Source organism: Passer montanus, unplaced genomic scaffold, assembly GCF_014805655.1.
Source record: "Passer montanus isolate IOZ18808 unplaced genomic scaffold, ASM1480565v1 scaffold94, whole genome shotgun sequence".
NCBI lineage: Eukaryota > Metazoa > Chordata > Aves > Passeriformes > Passeridae > Passer > Passer montanus.
In genome coordinates, this window is record NW_024374812.1 from 40,506 (window position 1) to 62,503 (window position 21,998).

At 52.9% G+C, this 21,998-nt stretch overlaps 1 protein-coding gene across 1 annotated transcript; it reads left to right on the forward strand.

Annotated features, from left to right (window-relative positions):
* Positions 1–884: 884 nt before the first annotated feature.
* On the forward strand, positions 885–21,343 carry TRAM2 (translocation associated membrane protein 2). Its single transcript, XM_039696026.1, has 11 exons — positions 885–1,122; positions 8,398–8,461; positions 10,623–10,732; positions 10,945–11,061; positions 12,651–12,709; positions 13,245–13,329; positions 13,413–13,483; positions 14,768–14,872; positions 14,996–15,154; positions 16,142–16,314; positions 16,925–21,343. The coding sequence occupies exons 1-11, from the start codon at positions 1,003–1,005 to the stop codon at positions 16,996–16,998; spliced, it is 1,137 nt and encodes a 378-aa protein (XP_039551960.1). The 5' UTR covers positions 885–1,002; the 3' UTR covers positions 16,999–21,343.
* The last annotated feature ends 655 nt before the right edge of the window (positions 21,344–21,998 follow it).

The following is a 21,998-nucleotide window of genomic DNA, read 5'->3' on the forward strand; positions in this document are numbered from 1 at the left end:
GGGGCTTAGTCCAGCTCCGTGTCCGGGTCAATAGTCGGTGTCAGGTCTCGGCTCTCGGTCTGGGGCCATATCCGAGCTTTCCATCGCCTGCTGGGTCCAGGTCCCGGGGCGGGGCCGGTGCCGGGTCCGTGTCCAGGGCTGGGCTGAGGTCCGGTGCAGAACTGGGGCTGGGTCCAGGGCCGGGTCCGTGCCCAGGTCCGGTCCAGCTCGGGGGCGGGCTCGGGTGCTGGATATCAGTTTGGATGCGGGTCCGTGGCCGGGTCCCGGTGAGGGCTGAGGAGGTGCCGGTGTTGTTCCCGGTGCGGGCAGGGCTGGTGCCGGTCCCGGGCCGGGCCGGGGCAGTGCCGGGTCCGGTCCCGGTGAGGGCTGAGGCGGTGCCGGTGCTGTTCCCGGTTCTGGTCGGTGCCGATGCCGGCCCCAGTCCCAGTGCGGGTCGGAGCGGTGCCGGTGCTGTTCCCAGTGCGGGCCGGGGCGGTGTTGGTGCTGTTCCCGGAGCGGTGCCAGTCCCGGTCCCGGTGCGGGCCGGGGCGGTGCCGGTCCCGTTCCCGGTGTGGGCCGGGGCGGTGCCAGTCCCGGTCCCGGCCGGGGCGGTGTTGGTGCTGTTCCCGGAGCGGTGCCAGTCCCGTTCCCGGTGCGGGCCAGGGCGGTGTTGGTGCTGTTCCCGGAGCGGTGCCAGTCCCGGTCCCGGTGCGGGCCGGGGCGGTGCCGGTTCCGTTCCCGGTGTGGGCCGGGGCGGTGCCAGTCCCGGTCCCGGTGCGGACCGGGGCGGTGCCAGTCCCGTTCCCGGTGCGGGCCGGGGCGGTGCCGGTTCCGTTCCCGGTGCGGGCCGGGGCGGTGCCGGTGCCGGTCCCGGTGCGGGCCGGGGCGGGGTCGCTGCCGGGGCCGAGCGGAGCCGGGCGGGCGCGGGGAGGGCTCAGGCGGCGGCGCCTGCGCGGGGCCATCGCGGCGCTCCGCGAAGTTCCGCGGGGCCCGGGGAAGTTTGGGCTCGGCTCGGCCCCGGCCATGGCCTTCCGCCGGCGGGCCAAGAGCCACCCGCTCTTCAGCCAGGAGTTCCTCATCCACAACCACGCCGACATCGGCTTCTGCCTGGTGCTCAGCGTCCTCATCGCCCTCATGTTCGAGGTGAGACGCCCCCGCCATCGCCCCCCGCCGGGACCGGCTGTCCGTGTGTCCCCACCCCGAGGACGAGGTGACCCCCCTTGCTGTGCATGGGGTGTCCCCACCTGGGGCTGTCCCGGCTCGGGAGGGTCCCCACCCGGCCCAGGTGCCCCCATCCCGTACGGGGAGGGGGCTGTGGGGTGCGGGACCCCTCGGTCTGGGGTCAGAGTGCCGCCCCATTCATTCCCCATCGCTCACCCAGCACCGGAGAGGTTCCCCACATTCCCACGGGGACCCAGCCCGCTGCTGGCTTTAGGGGTGGCACATCCTTCTGCCCCCGCTCCAGCTCTGCCGGGGGTCCCTGCCTGAGGAGGGGGAGCTCGGGGGGTGTCAAAACCCCTGCCCCAAACCCACCGCAGCTGCCGGGATGTCCCGAGCACTGAGGGGCGCATCAAGCGACAAGCCAAGCCTTGTGTGATATTCCCATCTCTTGGAAATGGAAGATGTTTTTTTTTTTGTTTTGCCACTTTTTCGCCTTTTTTCTTTAACAGTAGCCCTTTCCCAGGTGTTTTCTCCGCGCCGTGGGACGAGCACCGGGGGCTCCCGGGCCTGGGGCAGAAGCCGGCGGCTCCCCGGCCTTTCCCGACCGCGGCCATCCCGCTGGGCTGCGGGCCACGGGAAGGCATCCACGGCATTCCTTGCCCTGCCCGGGTGGCCGCAGACCCCCGCCAGGCCGCTGTCCCACCACCGCCATGCCGGGAACGCCGCTCTGTCCCTCCCGCTGCTCCGGCTCCTTCCCTGTCCGCCGGCTTTCCCCGTGCCCTGAGCTTCCCTTGGCTCCGGGCATCCCGGGCCGTGGTCAGCGGCACCGCCGGCCGGGACCCCCCCGCCTCCCCCGCTGAACCCTCCCCTTCGGCACTGCCACGTTTCAAAGCAAATCCGGATGGGAAAGGGGTGGCCGGGGGGCCTGGCGAGGGAGGAAAGGCTCCTTCTGTAGCAAATCGCAGGAGGAGGAAATCCATTTCCTTAATTCCTCCCCGCTGGTACCCCTTGCTTCTCTATCCCCCTCTTTTTTTTTTTTTACTGCGAACTCATTGAATGAACGAGTCTCTTACAGCACTCAAACCCTTTTCAACGTCCTTGTGCATGTATGTATGTTTATTTAAGGGTTTCAAAACCGACTCGGGAGGGCCAGCTGTATTCCAAAGCCGCATGCAAATGCTGCAAAGTTGGGCTGCAAGTTTTGTACTCGTACTTTAAAAAGAAAATGCCACTGAAGTTGCGTCTCTGGCTCAGGGTTTCTCCCTGCAGATGGGTTTGTTGAATACTGGGAGACCCATTCTGGTGAAGTACCTGGGCTTGCTGCTGTGGTGCTTTTGGTTGATATGGTGCTGTGAAGGCAATTCTGAAAAATGATGAACCTGCCCCCGTGGAGGCGGCAGCAGGGAGGGGTTTGTGGTGTATCTGAGGTTTTTTAATGTATTTTAATTAAATTTCCCTCGGATGCTGAAGGCAGCAGTTTGCTACTCTCCAGCAGACCTCAGGGAGACAGTGCTTGTTATGCCAGGGTGGCTTCCAGTGCTCCCTGTGGCTGGCAGCATCATCCCTTGGCATGGGGTTTGGGACAGCTCTTGGTCCTTGTGGGTATTTCAGTGTACTTTTATTTTATCATTACATTTATTCCTTCTGCTTTCTTTTCCCCTGGAGGGGAAATCAGCCTCTGCCCTTGCCCAGCCCTCCAAACCATCCATCCCTGTTTGTGCCACCTCTGTGGTGAGTTTTGGTGGCAGCTCTGATCCCTTGCCATGGCGAGGAGGAGTTGTCACTGTCCCTTCCCCTCCTTCTCCTCTCATCCCTGCTTCCCACCCTGCAGCCAGGCTTCCACCTTCCCCAATGCCAGTGGCCACAGCCAAGCTCAGGCCCAGCGGAAAAGGCTGAATCCTGCTCACAATAGGCTGTTTCCTGCAGGGAAGGTTTTTTTGGGAAGACACAAATAAGATTTTTAACCTTTTCCCAGGCATCCCTCAGGAGCTGACTGCTTCCTTGCTCCAGCACCCTCCTCAGGGTGATGCTGGGGGGCTGCCACGGGTCTCCCACTGCTCAAGCACAGCATAAGCTACACCTTGAGCTTCTTTTTGGCTGCACAACCTTTCCCCATCCACATGGATTCACCAAGCTGGTAATTCCTCTGTGGCAGGGAGCAGGTACCAGTCATGATGGGATTTGGAGGCATGAGGCTGTTCCAGGTGATTTGATTATACCAGTGTTGTGTGTTTTTGAGGATCATGGTGTTGCTCAGGGAGGGAAGCCCAGGCTTGGAGGGAGTTTCCCCAGAAAGACCTGTCCTGAGCTGGGCACTACAAAGGGTTTTTATTTCCCAGCCAGCCCTAAGCCTTCAGGGTATGAAAACACACTTGGTTGTGCAGCTGCCTGGTGCCAGAGAGGGATTTTGCCACGTGTGTGTGGCTGTTGGAGCCCAGAAAGAAAAACGTCCCCTTTTGATTTCTGGTGAAAAACTATTTTTAGTGAGTCTGTATAGAAACACGAAACAGGTGCTTCCCATCCTCATGCAGAAATTACTTTGCATATCTTTTTCCACTCTGCTTTGCAGAAATATTAAGCAAAGGCCAGGCTGGGTTTAAGCTGTGTCCCACCAGGGGTGGCTGCTGTGAGTGGTGTCTGGTCAGGTTTGGGGAAAACTTTACTGATTTTGGAGAAGTTTCTATATTAGATGAGGGCTGCTGTTGTAATTTCTAATGTAGGGAAACCGAGGCTCGGCCTTATGCCTGGGTGATGAAATAAAGCTATAAACCAGTGTTTTAGCAGTGGTTCCATGCCCTTGCTGGGCTTTCCCCCTGTGCAGATCGTGGGATGTGAGTCACGGGCTCCCAAACTCAGAGTTGTGACACTCGGGAGAAGGCGGCTGACGAATGAGCTGCTATTTCCAGGCTTCCTGCTAAATATACTTTCCCCTTCCCGGTCCCCTCCGTAGTACTCTAAAAATTAAGGCCTTTCCATTGTTAATGAGGGAAAACAAAATGCATTCCTGCCTTCCCTGGTCTTTGCCAGATATGGGAACCGAGGCATGTGGGGGATGTAGGGGTTGAGTGCTGGGGAAGAGTGGAAAAAAGGTAAAAAAGCACAGTTTTTAGATTTACTTTTAAAAAGGGAATAAACAGGAGGGAGGGTGAGGCAGTGGAAATAGTGTCATGCTGGGGGATGAGTTTGTCTGTGGGGGCAGAGGGGCTGCACCGCCCTTGGGAAGGGCTTTTTGTCAAAGCCAGATGTTTACTTTGAAAGGCTTTGGTCCAAAGTTTGGGCTTTAGTTTACATATAGGGCCTGTGTCAATCCATACCGTGCATCAGCAAGTTTGTGTTTCAATAAACTCTGTCTAGAGAGGGAAAAAAGAAACCCAAAGTTGTGAGAAAAGCCCTTGGACAGCATTTTGTCTGTAATTAGTTTGAGTTGTTTTTCAAGCCGTGGAAATATTTTCCCGGCTCAGACTGCAGAAAACTCCCCCAGCCTCCCCCGCCCGAGGTTTGGAGCTGCTCCTTTCCTCCAGAGTGGCTTTAACTCAAGCAGGACTATGGGGATGGTGGCATGCCTGGGGGTTCCTGGCTGTGGTGAAGATAAATCCCACTGAGATGAGGCTTTGGAGAAGGGAAATGTGTTTCATAGAATCCTGGAATTGGTTGATTTGGAAGGGACCTTAAAACTCATTCCAGCCCTCTGCCATGGGCAGGTTCAACTTCCAGTAGACCAGATTGCTCAGAGCCCTGTCCAACCTGGCCTTGAATACTTCCAGGGATGGGGAGCCCACAACCAATCTGGGCAAGCTGTTCCAGGAGTTCGTAGAGTTTGCTGGGGAAGGATGCTCAAAAATCATCTCTCATTCCTGAAAATATTAGTGTTTGGGAGTCGCAGTGGGCAATTTCTGGGAGAGGTGCTAAACTGCCTGGATGTGTGTGCTTAGACACCTTTTTAAAAACCACTTGCACATCTGAACAAGTGGAGTTGGGATTTTGACGTGGAGCATTTCATGGCAGGGGTAAAAACAGCATCTTCTGCATTGCTGGGTGGGACTCTGAGCACCCTGGTCTATGAAAGGTGTCCCTTCCCATGGCAGGGATTTAGAACATGATCTTTAAGGTCCCTATCAACCCAAGCCATTCTGGGATCTAAAAAAAAGACAGGAAGAGCTTTGCTGCTCCATATTAGGCAGCAATCTCCAGGATAGGGAGGTGTGGATTTTTCCAATCACCACATTATCAGGGAGTAAATGCCTGGTGATAGACAGTAAATGTGTGGTAGTGCTGGGATTGCTTGGCTTTACCTATTGCTTTGCCACCCAGGATAGCAAGGTGGATGTGCTGATTTGATTTCTGGCCATGAGGAACAGCCTCATCCCTGTCCTGGCTGATCCAGGCATCTCAGGAAACTCTGGTCATGGTGGACACACTGAGTTTTCTCTCTTCAGCATCCATCTGCACTTTGGTCCTTGAGTTAGTGGCTTTTACCAGCAGAAGGCCACTCGCTGCTGAGGATGTTGTTCCTTCTTCATGGCTATAGAGAGCTCCCAGGACAGCTGCTTCCCAAATTTACCTGGTTCAGGTACACAGAACCATAAAATCATTAACGTAGGGAAAGCCCTCTAAGGTCATTGAGTCCAACCATTCCCCCAGCACTGCCAATGCCACCACTAACCCATGTCCCCAAGTGCCACATCCCTCCTGTACGGCAGGATGAGGCTGGCATGAGAAACATCTCCCTCTGCATAGAGGTGCCCTTAATGCAGGTCAGGGAGTGGATGAGAAATAAATATACAGCATTTGCTACATGGTCCCTGCTCTGTGTGTCCCATGGAGACAAATCCCTCTCCCACCCTCTAAAAAGTTGTGCCAGGAAGGGTTAGGTTGGATATGAGGAAACTTTCTTTGCTGAAAAGGCAGTCAGTGATTGGAACAGGCTGGAAGTTGTGGAATCATCATCCCTGGAATTGTTCAAAAATGGTGCAAATATGGCACCTATGGCCATGGTTCATCGTGGGCTTGGTAGTGCTGGGGGAACAGTTGGATTACATGATCTTAGAGGACTTTTCCAACTGAAATTATTCTATGATTCCATGAATTGTGCCCCTGCCAGTAGCAGTTTAGTGGCAGCTCTGGCTCTGCTCTCTGCCCTGCAGGGCAGAAGTGTGCCCAGCACTTCCTTTCCCATATCAGCATCTTGTTTCAAGGCAAACAGACAGCAAGTCTTGTGCCTCTGAATAATCCTCACATTGCTCTTCCCACTCCAAACTTCTGCTTTCCCTGGCTGCCTGTGAAATGCTCAAGGCAGGCTCTGAAGAGTTTTGCCATCCCTGGTGCTCATCCCTGTTTTCCAAGCCAAGGAAACCTGTTTTTTGCCTTGCAACTACCTGCATCTAGGAGGTTGCATTCATCTTTGGTTGTTAAAATATTTCACTGAGACTTGAAGCAACCTGCCACCCCTCTGTAAGGAAAGATGAGGGGTGCTGGGGTGGCTCCAAAGCTGCTGGTGGTTCTCTAGCCCACAGGAAGCAAAGGCAGGTTTGGAGATGGGACAAAGCATTGCTTGATGGAGGAACCTTCCTACCAGTAGGCACTCTGGGAAAGATCAGGAGAATCCTTGGAAACTGTGCTGGGGCTGAGCTCTGTCCGGGCATTGCTTCCCATCCTGGAGATACTCTGGGGCCATTTTCCTGGACTCACAGCTCTGGCCTGTGTCCTCTGCAACAGGTTAGGAGGCTTCACCTGGAGATGATGTCTTGTTCCCAGCTGTTTATAGCAATGGATGTCAGCCAGGTACTCGGGGAGCTGTAAATCCATCAGTGCCTTTAGCACGTCCATGACACAGCCGCCCATCCCTGCAGCACCACAGCCACCACTGGCTCCATGCCTTTGTTTCATGCCCTCTGCCAGCCTGTGGCAAGGTTTGGATGTAAACTCCAGGTCCTGGATGTGCTGCACAGCTCTGGGATGAAGCAACTTGGCTTTCCCAGCCAGCAAGGTCTGTGGGAGCCAGAAGTGTCTCCCTCAGCCAGCTTGGGGCCAGGCGATGCACTTTTTCCATTCCCACCCCAAACTCTGCCCATGGTCTCCATCTCCTGCATCTACTCCTCCACAAACAGAGCACAACATGTGGGATTTTTTTTTTCCAGTGGAAAAAAACAATAAAATCCCCTAACATCACAAAAACATGCCATGGAGTTTGCTGTCCCTGAGCCGGGGCTGCCTGCACCAGTTGCTCAATGCTGGTGGGGGCAGGCTGGGAACACTTGGCAAAGTCCCCCTGTCTCCCCCACAAACTGTGGAGCAATTTCCAGCTGGGATTTTAATATCCTGCAGCTCTGAAGCAGTGGCAGCCATGTCTGTGTGAAATGCAGCTCATCTCTGTCGGTGTTTGACTGGCACAGGTTTTTATTGGGAATGGTTGTGTTTGAGGGTGGGTGCTTGTGAAGCGTTGGAGGGTTGGCTGGGAGCCACTGGAAAGGGAAAATCTGGTGACCTGCTGCCAGTGTGGGGTTGGATGGGGTGAAGGCATGTTTGCTGTTGGATGTCTGTGCACTGGATTTTGCTGTGGCCCCAGCTTGAGGGTGCCTTGGTCTCAGAGGTGCAGTTTTGGGGTGTGCTGTGGGGTGGATGCTCTGCCCCATCCCCACAAAGCCTCCTGCTTTGCTGCTGGGGAGGAGCATTCCTTTGAATTAAAAGCAATTTAGTCAATGGCCATCTCTCTGCTGATCAGTGACAGGATCAGAGGGAATGGCTGGGGCTGTGTCAGGAAAGGTTTAAGTTGAATATTAGGAAAAGGTTCTTTTCCCCAGAGGGTGGCTGGGTACTGAACATGCTCCCCAGAGAATGGTCATAGCCCCAAGCCTGACAGAGTTCAGGAAGGGTTTTGACAACGATCAGGCACAGGACAGGATTCTTGGGGTGTCCTGTGCAGGGACAGGAGTGGGATTTCAGTGGTTTTTTTTTGGTCCCTTCCATCTCAGGATATTCCATGATTTGATTTTATCACTGAATAAATGAAAAGTGAGCAGCGCGGCCCTGGGTTTTGGATGTCCTGATACCTCATCCCAGGCTTTATTTTCTCTTTTTGTCCATGCATCTGGGGTCTTGTGGGTGACCAGGGCAAGGTTCAGTGTTTCTGCAAGTGAAGCTGGTGCTGGCACATCTCCCTGGGTGATTTGCCTTTCCCATCATGATGGGAAAAAAACTGGTCCAGAGGAATGGATGTAACAACTGATTTGCTTCTTGTCCCTTCTGTGTCTTTGACAGGTCACAGCCAAGACTGCCTTCCTGTTCATCTTACCTCAGTATAATGTTAGTGTGCCTACAGCAGGTGAGAGATGCCTCTGCTCCACAAATCCTGAGGGAAGGTTGAGTCTGGTCTGCCCCACATCCTCACTTCCAGCTGCTTTGGGCTCACCCTCTACTGATCAGCTGCTCAGGGTCTTGTCTGGCAGTAAATGCAGTCTGGCAGAGATGTTAAAAATAAGATATTTTGGGGAGAGGCAAAGTTTGAGTGGCTCAGAGCACTCTGGTCATGTTTGCCAGCCCTCATGCTGCCAGGGTTGGGAAGAAGTGCTTTCCAGGGAGTTTGGAGTCTTCCTCCCTCTTCCTGCCATGGCCAGGCCACTCTGTGCTCCCTGCAGGGTGAGGATGCTGCTCCAAGCCTGGTCAGGCAGGATCCACCTGGTGATTGCCTGCCTGGAGCAGCTTCTTATCCCCCTGAGGAGCAGGAGGGATTTACCTCTTTGCCAAGCAGCAGGGGCTGTGCATGTCATCCCTGTCCTGGTGAGTTTTGGGGATGGCACCTGGAGGGGAGGGTGGAGAGGCACGTGGTACACAACATCCCTGCTCCAGGCAGGTTCTGATTCACAGGGAGTAAATCCCAGGAGGCTCTGAGCTGGTGCAGCTCAGAACCAAATGGACCAGAGAAGGTGTCCCAGCTCCCAGTCAGGAGGCTCAGCCCCTATTATTCCTATTTTGGCTGCTGGTTGCTGCCTTCCTGGCTCAGAGCCCCTCTGGATCTGGCAGGGATCTGGGCACTGGCCTGGAGACAGCAGGAGGTGCTTTGGGTAAAGGCCTGGGCTTGGGATGAGCCAAATGCCCGGGGCACAAAGCCTGGCCTGGTGGCAGAAAACTGCAGTTAATTGGGAGTGTTTGAGTAATCATCCAAAGAAAGAGCAGGGCTGGGATTAGGGGAGCTACAGTGAGGCAGACATGCGGAAGAGAAAAGCTCTGCCCTTAAAGGCTTTGGTTATGGCTGAAGGAATCATCCAGATTAAATTGTGGTCCCTTCTCCCCTGTGGCATAGTCCAGACAACTTCTGCTGCTGGTTTTTAAGGGATTTGTTCTTTCCTGATACAAGAAGTCCTAGGGGGCACAGAAACATCTCCCTAGGACCAAGTATTGGGGTATCAATACAGGGCATGAGCTAGTGGGGAGAGAGATCTTAGTGCAGCAGCTTCTTGGGAGGAATCTAAATTTTTCCAAGGCTTTCCCACATCCTCCATAGCTCCTGCTAGAGTTTCTGAGGTGCCCTGTAGAGAGGAGGCAGAGCACATGTACATGATATTATTTTCTTTGGCCTTGCAATTCTGTCTTTTACCTTGCTCTGGGATACAGGCATCATTTTAACCTCTGGGTCTGCACAGCACTGGGGGCTCCTAAGGACAGGGTGTTTTCTTATCCTTGTGCCAGTTGTGTTCAAAAATCCTGTTCAAATCTTAGAAATCTGGAATGAGGCTTTGTTTAGGGTAGGCAGGGCTGGTGACAGAGCAGTCTCTTCCCAGCACTGGTATCAGGAAAGGACAGACTGGATCAGAGTGAGGGAGAGCAGCAGCCAGGAGTGGGCTGAGCTTCATGTGATGATACTTCTTTCAGCCTTCCCAACTCTGCTTCTTCCCATAAGCTTCAGGGTTGAAAATAGTCACCTAAATGCAGATGTCTGAAGTATTTTGGGTGCTGCTGGGTCTCCTGTTGCTCCAGAAGAGCACAGCCTTCTGTGGGTCCTATTTCTAATCCACCAGCCCTGTGCTGCTGCCTCGGATCTCTGAACAGCAGAAGGCATCTGCATTTAGGCAGCTGAATCCCACTCCAGCAGTTTTCAGGGAGGAGTGGGAGATCATAAGGAAGTGTTAAATCATAACTGAGGGGGTGGAAATCCTATCCCAAGCTCTGATGTTCCTAGTGGGGCATCCCAGATCCCGTCACTTGCTTCACCCTCCCATATCTTCATCCTTCCAGGTGACAAATTCCCATCTCCACAGCTGACTATGCCAGTAGCAGGGGGAAGCTTTTAGTGTCCTCTTCCTTGAGGTGTGTATCTGTAAGAGGGGAAACCACCCAGCTCTGCCCTGAAGAGAGCCCTTTTTCCCTGCCACTGGCATAGTCATGGCCTCTCTCTGGTGTCCCCATCCGAGCTGCTCCCCACTAAGCCCTCACCTGGAAATCCTTTGGGCCACAGAGGTCTGACCCACACTTTGGTGTCTTTGCAGATGGGGAGCTGGTCCAGTATCACTATGGGCTGAAGGATCTGGTCACCATCCTCTTCTACATCTTCATCGCCATCATCCTGCACGCGGTGGTGCAGGAATACGCCCTGGACGTGAGCGCCATTCCCTGTCTTGTGTCCTCAAAATGCCTCACATCCCACGGGGGCTCTGCACTTAAATGCTGTTCTGGGGGTGGTCTGGGGGCTGAGGTGGTGATGAGTAAGCCTTCATCTCTTGAGGCTGCTTGGGATGATGAGGAGCGGAGAGAGAGCTGACGGTGGCTGATGTTTTCTTGTTGTTTGTCTCTCCCTCTGCTCCTTCCCAGAAAATCAACAGGCGTCTGCATCTCTCCAAGGTCAAACACAGCAAGTTCAATGAGTCAGGGCAGCTGGTTGCCTTCCACCTCACCTCTGTCATCTGGTGCTTGTACGTCGTGGTGACGGTAAGGCACGGGGCTGGCTGGCACTTGGGTTTCCAGGGGGAATTGTGGGATCTGGAGCACAAAATCCCACTGGCAGCAGTGTCCCCAGCCAGCTTCTGGGCCAAAACAGGCACATTTCAGTCCGTTTGGTTTTCAGCTGTGGTGGATCTTTGCAGCCACTGCCTGAGGGCAGTTTTGGGAGATCCTTCTCATGTATTGTACAAGGCACAGGTAAATAGGCTGTGAAATATTTTTGGAGCTGGGCCCCAGAAATCCTGCCTGGCCCCATCATCTCCATCCTCTGCTCCAGGACCTGATGCCTTACTCAGCTTATTTTTCTCCTTATGTACATTTAGTGCCTTGAGGTTTCTGGGTGCCTTTTTTGGGGTCATGGGGCTAATGGGCAGAATTTTGGGATGCCTCTTTATTGTTCCTTCCTTGGCAAGCTGATGGTGAGGGAATCTTTGAAAATGGGGAAACCTTGCTGTTCCTTTGGGTGTCAACCCAAAGAATTCAGAGGGAAAACTTTTGGTAAGTCATTTTGGTAAGGAAGGGGGAGGGAAGAACAGGTGTTGTGGGAAAAATCTGACTGTTTTGGCAGTGTGAAGTGATGGTGCTTTGCTACCTGCAGCCACTGGGGTCCAGCTGTGGTCTGCAGTGGCTCTGGGGATGGATCCTTGGGGACAGATTCCCTCCCCACTGCTCAGAGGGTTTTGCCAGCCCTTCTTAGAGAACTGCTTTTCCCTTCAAGGCCAGCATTTCTAGACATCTTCTGGCACTGCCTTTGCTCCCTAGAGCTCTGAGGAAGGAAACTTTGTAAAAACAGTTGATGCTGCTGGTTTTGGTCTCCCCTGGCCCAGTGCCAGATCCATCCCTCAGCAGCTGTGGGGCTGGAGCCTCCTGTACAGCCCACATTGCTGTGATGTGCCCCCCAGACACCCAACACGTGCAGAGCAGGTCACCCTTGTGCTTCCCTGGCCTTCTCTAGCTGGAAAAAAGGGTCTTGGGACAGACAGGGAGTGGATTATGATGACTGGGCAGGACAAATTTCTCATGCCAGCATCTTCTTTGCAAAGCCCAGGGCAGCATCTGTGTGGCAGGAGTGAGAAGGGAGTCCCATCCTGTAAGGCAAGAGGTGGAAACTGAAACTATCCAATTCATATCCAGTTATTTCTGTTGGTGTTTTCTGTTCCTCTTCCTCTTCAGAAGCACTTCTTGTTGCTGAAGTGCTGCTGGGGTTGGAAATGCCAGTGGGCAAGAAGCCTCTGGACTATGCACACGGCTGCCTGAGCCATGCTACAGGAATCTCACCCCTACACCTCCAGAACATTCCAAACCCCAAAATATCCTCTCCTGAACTTGGGACCCTCTGTGCAACTGAGCAAGCAGCCTTCAGCCCCCCAACAAGGGGCCTGGTGAAATTTTAGAGGGGTGCTAGAGACCCACAGATGCAGAGCTCAGCCTTGGCCCTCACAGGGAATGTGGTTTTTCCTGCAGGCTGTGACGAGGCTCAGGTGTCATCCCCAGTTCCTCATTTCACTGTACCATCAGCCCACCCTCTCATAACCTGTTTTGTTTTGCTGAAGCCTTGCCTCTCTTCTCTTTTTCAGGAAGGATACATTTCAAACCCCCGGAGTCTGTGGGAAAACTACCCTCATGTTTATCTGCCGTAAGCACTTGAGAGGGCATTTTGTTCTGGGGCTGGCCACTTCCTTCCTCTCCATGGTTTTGCCTGCTGGGAGTGGGGTGCTGACAGCACAGCACCCTCTGCATGCACCCTGCAGTGAGATCATGAGGAGTGGGGATATCTCATTTGTGAGCCTGAGAAGGGGTGTTCCAGAGGGTTTCATCAGGAAGGCCCTGTGGGCTTGGTTATTCATCCTGCCTGTTTCCTGCATCACCTTAAGAAGGTCTCTTTGCTGTTCATTTTTCACAGCAGAAATGTAGTGGGGGATGACCCTTCCTTCTTGGTTTTTTACAAAAGTGACGTTTGCTGAGAGCACAGAGACCACAGCACAAGCATCTAGATAAACTCCATGTGCAGTTCTCTTGGCTCAACAAATAATTTCAGCCCTGAAATGATTTCTCCTAAGTCTCTTGGCTCCAAAACAGTGGAGGGATTGCCCAGTGCTGCCCTGGCACTCGGGCTCTTGGGGTCCTGCCTTGGCCTGGGCTGGCTCATGTGGCTCCTCCCTGCATTTCAGGTACCAGGTGAAGTTTTTCTACCTGTGCCAGCTGGCGTACTGGCTGCACGCCCTGCCCGAGCTCTACTTCCAAAAAGTCCGCAAGGTGAGAGCCAGGTGGAGGTTTTGGGAGAGGGAAGGCGGGTGGAGAGGGCTGAGAGGTTGATTTGGCTTTTCTGTCCCTGCCAGGAGGAGATCCCCCGGCAGCTGCGCTGCATCGCGCTCTACCTGCTGCACATCGCCGGCGCCTACCTGCTCAAGTGAGTCACCTGCCTCAGCAGCCCTCCCACACCAGGGATGGGGCTGGGGAGCTGCTTCTGCCCTGGGGTCACCTGGGAATCCTCACTGGGGTGAAGGGCTTAGAAGGAATAAATGGAATTGTTTCAGTGGAGAGTGACTTTTTACCTAGGCAGGTATACAGGACAAGGGGAATGGTTTTAGACTAGAAGAGATTTGGATATTGGGAAGAAATTCTTGCCTATAAGGATGGTGAGGCACTTGGCACAGGTTATCCAGAAGGTTTACCACGCCTGGAAATGTTCAAGGGCAGGTTGAATGGGCATTGGAGCAACCTGGGACAGTGAAAGATGTCCAGGACAGGGGGTTGGAGTGAGATGATCTTTAAGGTCCCTTCCCACCTAAACCATTCTCTGCTAAAAAGCAGAGCAGCCTTGCCAGCCATAAGGTTTTACGTTGGATGTATCCCAGCTCTGCCAGTGTTTTGGACCGTGTTGATGGTTTGTAGACAGGGATTTCCCCTACTACAGTCCCACCCCCACTGCTGCACAGAGGTCTGGCCTTGGGCTGGCACTGCAGCTCATGGACGAATCCTCACTGGGGTGAAGGGCTTAGAAGGAATAAAAAGTCACTCTCCACTGAAACAATTCCATTTACCTAGGCAGGTATACAGGACAAGGGGAATGGTTTTAAACTAAAAGAGGAGAGATTTGGATATTGGGAAGAAATTACTGCCTGTGATGGTGGTGAGGCACTTGGCACAGGTTGTCCAGAGGGTTTCCCATCCCTGGAGGTGTTCAAGGCCAGGTTGAATGGTCATTGGAGCAATCTGGGACAGTGGAAGATGTCCAGGACAGGGGGTTGGAGTGAGATGATCTTTAAGGTCCCTTCCCACCTAAACCATTCTCTGCTAAAAAGCAGAGCAGCCTTGCCAGCCATAAGGTTTTACGTTGGATGTATCCCAGCTCTGCCAGTGTTTTGGACCGTGTTGATGGTTTGTAGACAGGGATTTCCCCTACTACAGTCCCACCCTCGTTCTCTGCTAAAAAGCAGAGCAGCCATGCCAGCCATAGCCATAGTGTTGGATATATCCCAGCTCTGCCAGTGTTTTGGACCGTGTTGATGGTTTGTAGACAGGGATTTCCCCTACTACAGTCCCACCCCCACTGCTGCACAGAGGTCTGGCCTTGGGCTGGCACTGCAGCTCATGGACAGCAGGGCTGAGGCTGCAGCTGGGTTTGAAGGATGAAGGTAGAAGGATGAAGGCTGACCAGCCCAGTGACGTTTTTTTTCCTCTTCCCTGCCAGTTTAACCCGCTTGGGGCTGATCCTCTTGCTGTTGCAGTACTTGGCCGAGTTCTTCTTCCACATGGCACGGCTGGTTTACTTCACGGACGAGAACAACGAGAAGCTGTAAGCAGGGGAGCTGCCTGTGGCTCCTCTCTTCTGGAGCCCAGGAGAGCCTGGATCTCGCTCTCCCCTCCTGGGTCAGCACTGGGGCTGCTCCTGCCCACACCTCTGCTTGTCCTCCTGCAGGTTTAACGTCTGGGCCGTGGTGTTCGTGGTCACCAGGCTCTTCACCCTCACCTTGTACATCCTGGTCATCGGCTTCGGGCTGCCGCGCGTGGAGAGCCAGGCCATGGACCCTGAGAGAGGGAACTTCTTCAGCTTCCTCTTCAACAACATTCTCTTCAGGTAGGAATGTCCTCTGTGTCTTCCTTGGCTGTGTTTTCCCAGCATGGGTTTTTCTGAGTTTGGAAATCATGGAGTCCCAGAATGGTGTGGGTAGGAAGGGACCTTAAAGATCATCTTGTTCCAACCCCTGCTGTGGCCATGGATACCATCACTGGACCAGGTTGCTCCAAGCTCCATCCAAATGGGATCCAGACAGTGATGATCTGATCCTGATTCCATTTAGGGAAGGTCTTAGTGAGCTGAAGGGGGTGTGAAAGTAGCAAGGAGGGGTTTAAAGGCTACACAGAGCCAAAATGGAGGGGAAAAGTCAGGAAATTAAGTGTTAATCAAGTGAAGTTACAAGCTTTCTTGGAGAAATGCTTGCACCTGTAAGTGTACCTCTTGTACCTGTAAGTGCATTTACATGGATGTGGTCACGGAAAAGACATTTTCCCTTCTGCTTGGCCATGTTTTGCTGCCTGTTGTTGTGGGAAGCAGAGGGTGGAATGGGTTTCTCATACCTTGCAGTCTGTCAAGTCTGGGAACCTTTCTCACCCTTGCAGCAGCTGTGGGTTCAGTTCAGAATTTGCTAGGCATGGTCATTCTCAATCTTTTTGAAACCAAGGACTGCTGGCACACCTGAGGATTTGAGGGTCTTTCTTACCTCCCTTCCACCTTTTAGATCATCCAGGAACCTCGTGTCTTGACTGTGCCACTTTGTGTTTTGGGCAGTGCTGGTTGAGATGATCCTGCTCATCCATTCCTGCCCTAAAGATGAACGAATCAATGAATCAAATCCTAAGAGGGAGGAGGGAAAGGAAGGTGGCTGCTCTGGGCTCAGGGGTGGCAGAAAGGAGAGATGGTGGCAGAAAGGAGAGATGGTGGCTGGAGGGACGGCGTCTGCCACACGGGGGGACCTTGGCCACCAGCCGCGGTGTGGGGGGAAGGCCGGGCTGGGGGTGGCCTCGCTGCTGTGTTCTCAGCCTGCCTCTTCTCCGCCCCTGGCAGAATGAGTGTGCTGCTGTTGGTGTGCCTCTTCCAGGCCTCGGTGATGTGGCGCTTCATCCACTTCCAGCTGCGGCGCTGGAGGGAGTACTGGAACGAGCAGAGCAGTCGGAAGCGAGCTGCCGCCGCCGCCGCCGGCACCAAGCAGCAAACCAAGCTGCTCAAGAGGGACTCGGGTGAGTGCTGGAAGGGTGGCACTGTGGAGGTGTCAGTCCTGGGTTCAGCATCGCCCTGCTGCCTGTGCAGGGTGTCCCCACCAGTGTCCTGATGCCATGGGGGTTTCCTCATGTCTGTGGGCCAGTCCGGAGAGAATAAAGGGTTTGGGTTGTGCAAGGGACAAAGTTTATTTCTCCATAGAATCACAGAATGGTTTAGGTTGGAAAAGAGCTCTGAGATCATGGAGTCCAACCTTTGACCAATCACCATGGTGTCAACCAGACTAGAGTGCTGAGTGCCACGTCAGGTCATTCCTTGGACACCTCCATGAGTGGTGACTCCAAACCTCTCTGAGCAGCCCATTCCAATATTTAATCACCTTTTCTGTGAGGAAATTCCTTCTAATGTCCAACCTGAGCCTTCCTTGTGGCAACCCGAAGCTATTTCATCTTGTCCTGTCCCTTGTTCCCTGGGAGTGAAGCCCCACCTGGCTGCACCCTCCTCTCGGGGACGTGTGGCAAGTGAGAAGGTCCCTCCTGAGCCTCCTTTTCTCCAGGTTAAACACCCCCAGCTCCCTCAGATTACGTTCTAGACCCTTCACCAGCTCCGTGTCTTTGTTGCCATCCCCAGGTTACCATGAAAACGGAGTGGTGAAAGCAGAGAACGGAACCTCACCTCGCACCAAGAAGCTCAAGTCTCCGTAGAAGCCAAGGGTTGTCTCCTGGGGAGGAGGGCGAGATACCAGGACTGAGCAGCCCCTCCTCCTGCTCCTCTCGAGCAGCATCTTGAAAGGCTCGGAATCATCTTCCCAAGGTGTCTCTCGCTCTCCTCCCTTCCTTTCTTGCTCTCGTGAACCGTTTGCAATAAAACCAAAAAGTCCCCATTCCCCTTCTCCCATCCCCCTCATAGGAACCTTCTCCAGCCCTCCTGGTTTTGCTTTCCTCTGATCGTAAACCAGCGTGCAATTTTTTTTTTTCCTTTTCTATTTTAGTGTTCAGTTATTTTGGTTAAATGGTTACAAATGTATCATAGATGGTTCCAAACAATCCTTTTTTCTCCTACAGCATGTTCCTCCCCTCTCTTCATGGTGCTTCCCTGAGCCCCTGGGACAGGGCCACGACAGCTTGAAGGCACCAAATGTGTGTTATGGGATCAGATTCCTGGGGGAATGTGCTGGGGCTGTGAGATCTGAGGCTCAGGGGTGCTCTCAGGTGAGATGGGGCACAACTGGCCAGCACTCGGCAGGATGGTGATGCTGCAAAGAGAGACCAGGGTCTGATGGAGGAAGCTCAACCCTGTCTTGTCTCCTGGTGGACCTCTGGTTAACTGGGGTTTTCAGAACCCTGCTTTTGAGAATTTTCAAGAGCTGGGCAGCAGAGAAGGGAGAGAACTTCCCTCTTCATATAGAAGGTCCATCTCCCAGCCTCTGCTTGCCCCAGCTGGGTTTCTCTTGGCTGCCCTCTGGTTGTTCTGGCCCTCCTAGCCCCAAGAGCTGGGCCCAGGGCTCTGCAGCTCTCAGTGTTTTGTTAAGGTGCAGGAGCATCCTCAGTTCCACATGAATCCTGCCCTGCTCTGAGTGTTGGCCTGGCTCTTGTCAGCCCAGCCCTTTGCCAGCTTGTCTGTGCCTCATGGACCTGGTGTTCTTGTTGCTCATGACCACATCCAGGTGACAAACGGGTTGCTGCAAGGAATTTTGCATCAGTGGGACTGTGCCCCTCGTGCTGTCACCGCAGCCTTCCTCATCCCTACCGTACCAGTCCAGCCGTGCCATCGGCAGCCACCAGCTTCACTCTTTGTTTCCAAAGGATACAGCGCTTGTATCCACCCAAGGTGCTATCAAATCCAGGGTTTCTTCCAAAAATCCTAGCCCCTTCATCCCTTTCTGAGCTGTGAATGAGATGACAGGGAAGGAAGGTGAAGGAGGCTGGGGCTGCAAGGAGCAGCTTGCATTTTAGGAAAAGCCTGGCTTGTGACACGTAGCTGTTAGCAGATGGAGTCGTCTCAAATCTACCTCAGAGGCCATCTGTTGCTGCAGACCACTTTCCCCTCTTGCTCCTGCCCGCTAACACCTCCACGTGCTGGCAAGAGGTTTTGTGGAAAGCCAGATCCCACCAGCTTCATCCCTCGCTGAGTCTGCTGGGGGTTTCATGGGTCAGTGCCATCTCACTGGGCTTCTTTTTGGGGTGCCACGCCAGGCTAGGTTTGGCAGGTGAGCAGTGGTGGCACCTGTGTCCCCACACTGTCCTCTGGGGCAGTTCCTGAGCTGGGCTTTGCTGTTGGTGCCCCTCTTGTGCAGTGAAGTCGGCCGTAGCTTTAGTTCTGCTTTGCCACGGCAGGAACAGGGGACTCGTGGTGTGTCCCCTTGGCTGGGTGAGGAGAGGGACACAGAGCTGGGCTGCTGTCCATGTGCAGTCCAGGACTGATCCTTGGTGTGCCCCTGGCTCAGCCCTTGGGGGCAGCTGAACTCTGGTTCTCTCCGAGTGCAATTCCAGCTTGAGGCTGGTGCTGTTGTCCTTTGCGCCAGTCGTGTTTTGAGGAATGGGTGACAGTTGATTTTCTGCCCCTCTTTGAGCTGAGTTGGGTTTTTTCCCCATTTATTTTGAGTGTCTTTTGTCCTTTCCTCCCTCTCTCCTTGTTGAGGAGGCACTGGAGGGAGAAAACATGCAGGGACATGAGGACAATTGGTCAAATTCCACTTGTTCCTCAATCCCCACAACATTGGAGAGATACAGGCAGGAGAGGGCTTTCCCTGTTTTCAGGGGATCTGGGGAAGGAGGCTGGAGCAGAACCCCTGGTGGTACTTTGCCATTGCTCCTCGTAGCCTGTGCTGGGAGGAGAAGACACTTTTTGGCTCAGAGGCAGCGACAGGACCCGCGGTGCAGTGTGATCGGGGGGAAAAGAGCTTTATGTTGGGGAGGTCATGGAAAAGGTTTAGTGTGAGAGGTTTTTCCTTTCTCCTGCCTCTTCCCATCCCCTGTCATCCACTGCCAGTGCCCTCCAGGAGTGACTGCTGGCTGGCACCTCCCCAGGCCTTTCTGCATCACTGGTGCCTTGCAGCAGTTGAGCTGCTGACTCTGTTAGCAGGTGACACATAGAGCCCCCCCAAAAACACAGCTGCTGAATGATTCCTCCTCCTGCCTGCTTGGCTTCAGGCAGCTTTTCCACTTGCACAATCCTATCTCTATACAGTAGCTGGTGATGCTTTGTATCCCAAGTGCCTTATGTTGTAGCCTCTCTGTGCACTATAGCAGTAGCTGAACACCCTCCTTTGTTACCACATATGTACAACATGTGCTACATTTATGTGTTTTCTGTTTCCTTTTTGATAGAGCTACCAGGAAAAGGGACATTTGTTTTTGAAGCATTTCCATGTGTTCTTTTTATGACTTTGGTTTTTTAGACCTATAGATGATGCGGATTTTTTTTTTTTTAGCCCTCCTCTGTATTTAGTCCTCAGAAATCCCCATCCTTCTGTTAGACCCAAACCTGGCAGGTTGTTTTTTTTTGAGCTGAGCCTTTGTTGTGAGGCGATATCCACTGTCATCCTGGAGGTTTGCAATCCCATCCCCACCAGAGGGGCTGCCTTGGGCTGCTCCTATCTCTGTGTTGTAATGCAAGCACAATCCCTGGGCTGCAAGCCTGCAGTAACTGCTGCTGTTGTTCCTGTGTCCTTGTCATTTCTCAGCAGATCCAGCCTTCCTTTCAGCTCAAAGAGCTTTTTCTTGGAGCGTTTTCATTGCAAGCCCTTAGTGGTCAGTCTGTCCTTGGCCTCTCTGCCTATGAAATGCCACGAGCTCACTTCCCTTTACTGGATGCTCTTCTCATGCCCCATCTGTGTCATCTGCAGAAAACATCATGGAATTGTTGGGTGAGGTTAGAAAATGCCTCAAAACTCATCAAAGTCCAACCTTTAATCCAACACCAAGATCCAACCCTGAACAGGAGCTCTTGTCCACCACAGTGCAGAAGGTGATGGAGATTATCCAAAACTTCCAGTGGGACATGATTCATTGCACTCATTTCCTATGGGCTTGAGGCTGCTTTAGTAGTCTGTGTCCATTATCCAACCTAAGGAGATCAGGAATTGAGTAGCCTGTGGTTTTTGGGGTGAAGTGTAGTGTTTTCCTGTCCTAGCATAGAAGAGCTGTGAAATACCAGCACTAGTTCTCTTTTCTTGTCTTAGGTAGTTGGAAAATGGGCTTGGGAAGAGAACGGGGTGGAGGAAAAACAGATGTAGCATTTCACATACAGTTTTTGAGTGACTCTTACATTATGGGGCATTACAGTTGCATTTTATGTTGTTATTGTTGTTGTTATTTAGGATTCTTTCTCCTTACTCATCATGTTTGGGTTAGTAGTAGCCAAGTTCCAGTTCCCCTGTAGGTCTCCTTACCTTCAACTCAGTGTTTTAAAAGGTATTTTTGGTAGGCTTCCTGGTTGGAGGGAAGTGTGGTCGCTCTGGGATGTCTCCTCCTTGCCTCCAAGTGACTCTGGGAGCTTGGAACCATCCTGCCTCTGCTGCAGTGCCTGGGGCTCTACAGCAGCCTCAGGCTCTTGCTTTTGGTAGATGGACCCCAGGTTGTGTCAGCGATGGGTGGAGATGATGGGGTTTGCTTTACAGCCTTCCAGGAAACTTCATGGCGGATGAAAGGTTGGTTTAGTAGGTTTTATACTCAGTGAGGTCTGTTCCTCCTCCTTGGAGCTGTGTGTGGGGTTTTTCTGGGAAGAATGGCTGTTGGAAAAGCCAGGCAGAGGTGTGTAGTTTTTCCTCGAAAATGTTGAACTCAACTGATCAAACTTCAGCAAAGGAACTCGAGGAAAAATTCTGTTCTTCCATATTTATGCTTTAGTGCAAATTTCCCGATTTTGGACGGGGTGGGGGGGGAATTAACAGTCTCTGGTATTTTTATCCCATTTGTTTCATTCTTCCTGTCACTTCAGTTTTTGTACGGATTTTGTTTGTTGTTGTTTGTTGTTCAATGACTTTTGTGATAAACTCAGCAGAAGTATTTTTCTGAAATAAATAAATAAAAGGCATAGATTCTTCCAGTGCTGTTTCAACTGATCCTTTATTATTGTTAAGCTGTACATGTGGCAGGGACACCTTCCACTATCCCAGGTTGCTTCAAGCCCTGTCCAGCCTGGCCTGGGACACTTCCAGGGATCCAGGAGCAGCCACAGCTTCTCTGGGCAACCTGTGCCAGGGCCTCACCACCCTCACAGGGAACAATTTTTCCCCCAATATTCAATCTAAATATCTCTTTCAGTCAAAAGCCATTCCCCCCTATCCTGTCACCTCAAGCCCTTGCAGCTGGGATTCATCTTCCCACATTTCCCATGTCCACAGCATGGGCAGCTGCTCCAGAGTTCATTATTCGTGGCTGCTTTCATCAGAGGGAGTGGAGGATAATATTTGTAGGAGATGATTTATCTGATGTGGTTTAGGCACATATTTTTGGTGAGCTATATTGTATATTTTGTGCAGCTGGCCCCAGGCACACGACATCACTTGGCTGAGGGTTAGGTTACGGTTTCGTAGCCTGTGCAGAAAATAGTTTCTGACTTTCTACAACTCAAGTAATTTCATCTGTAAGTTTTTGGTCTCTTGAAATCCAAGGTGGACCAGAGATTCCTGGAGTAATCCTTGATCTGGGTGAGCAGCAGCACAAAACAGGCCAGAGGAAAGAGCAGTGACCTTTCCAAA

Bases quoted from the DNA above. Each gene is read 5' to 3' on its own strand.
- TRAM2 (XM_039696026.1), top strand. From the start codon at position 1,003: ATGGCCTTCCGCCGGCGGGCCAAGAGCCACCCGCTCTTCAGCCAGGAG. The intron at 1,123-8,397 runs GTGAGACGCCCC...TGTCTTTGACAG, and splicing joins TCATCGCCCTCATGTTCGAG to GTCACAGCCAAGACTGCCTT. The intron at 16,315-16,924 runs GTGAGTGCTGGA...TGCCATCCCCAG, and splicing joins GCTGCTCAAGAGGGACTCGG to GTTACCATGAAAACGGAGTG.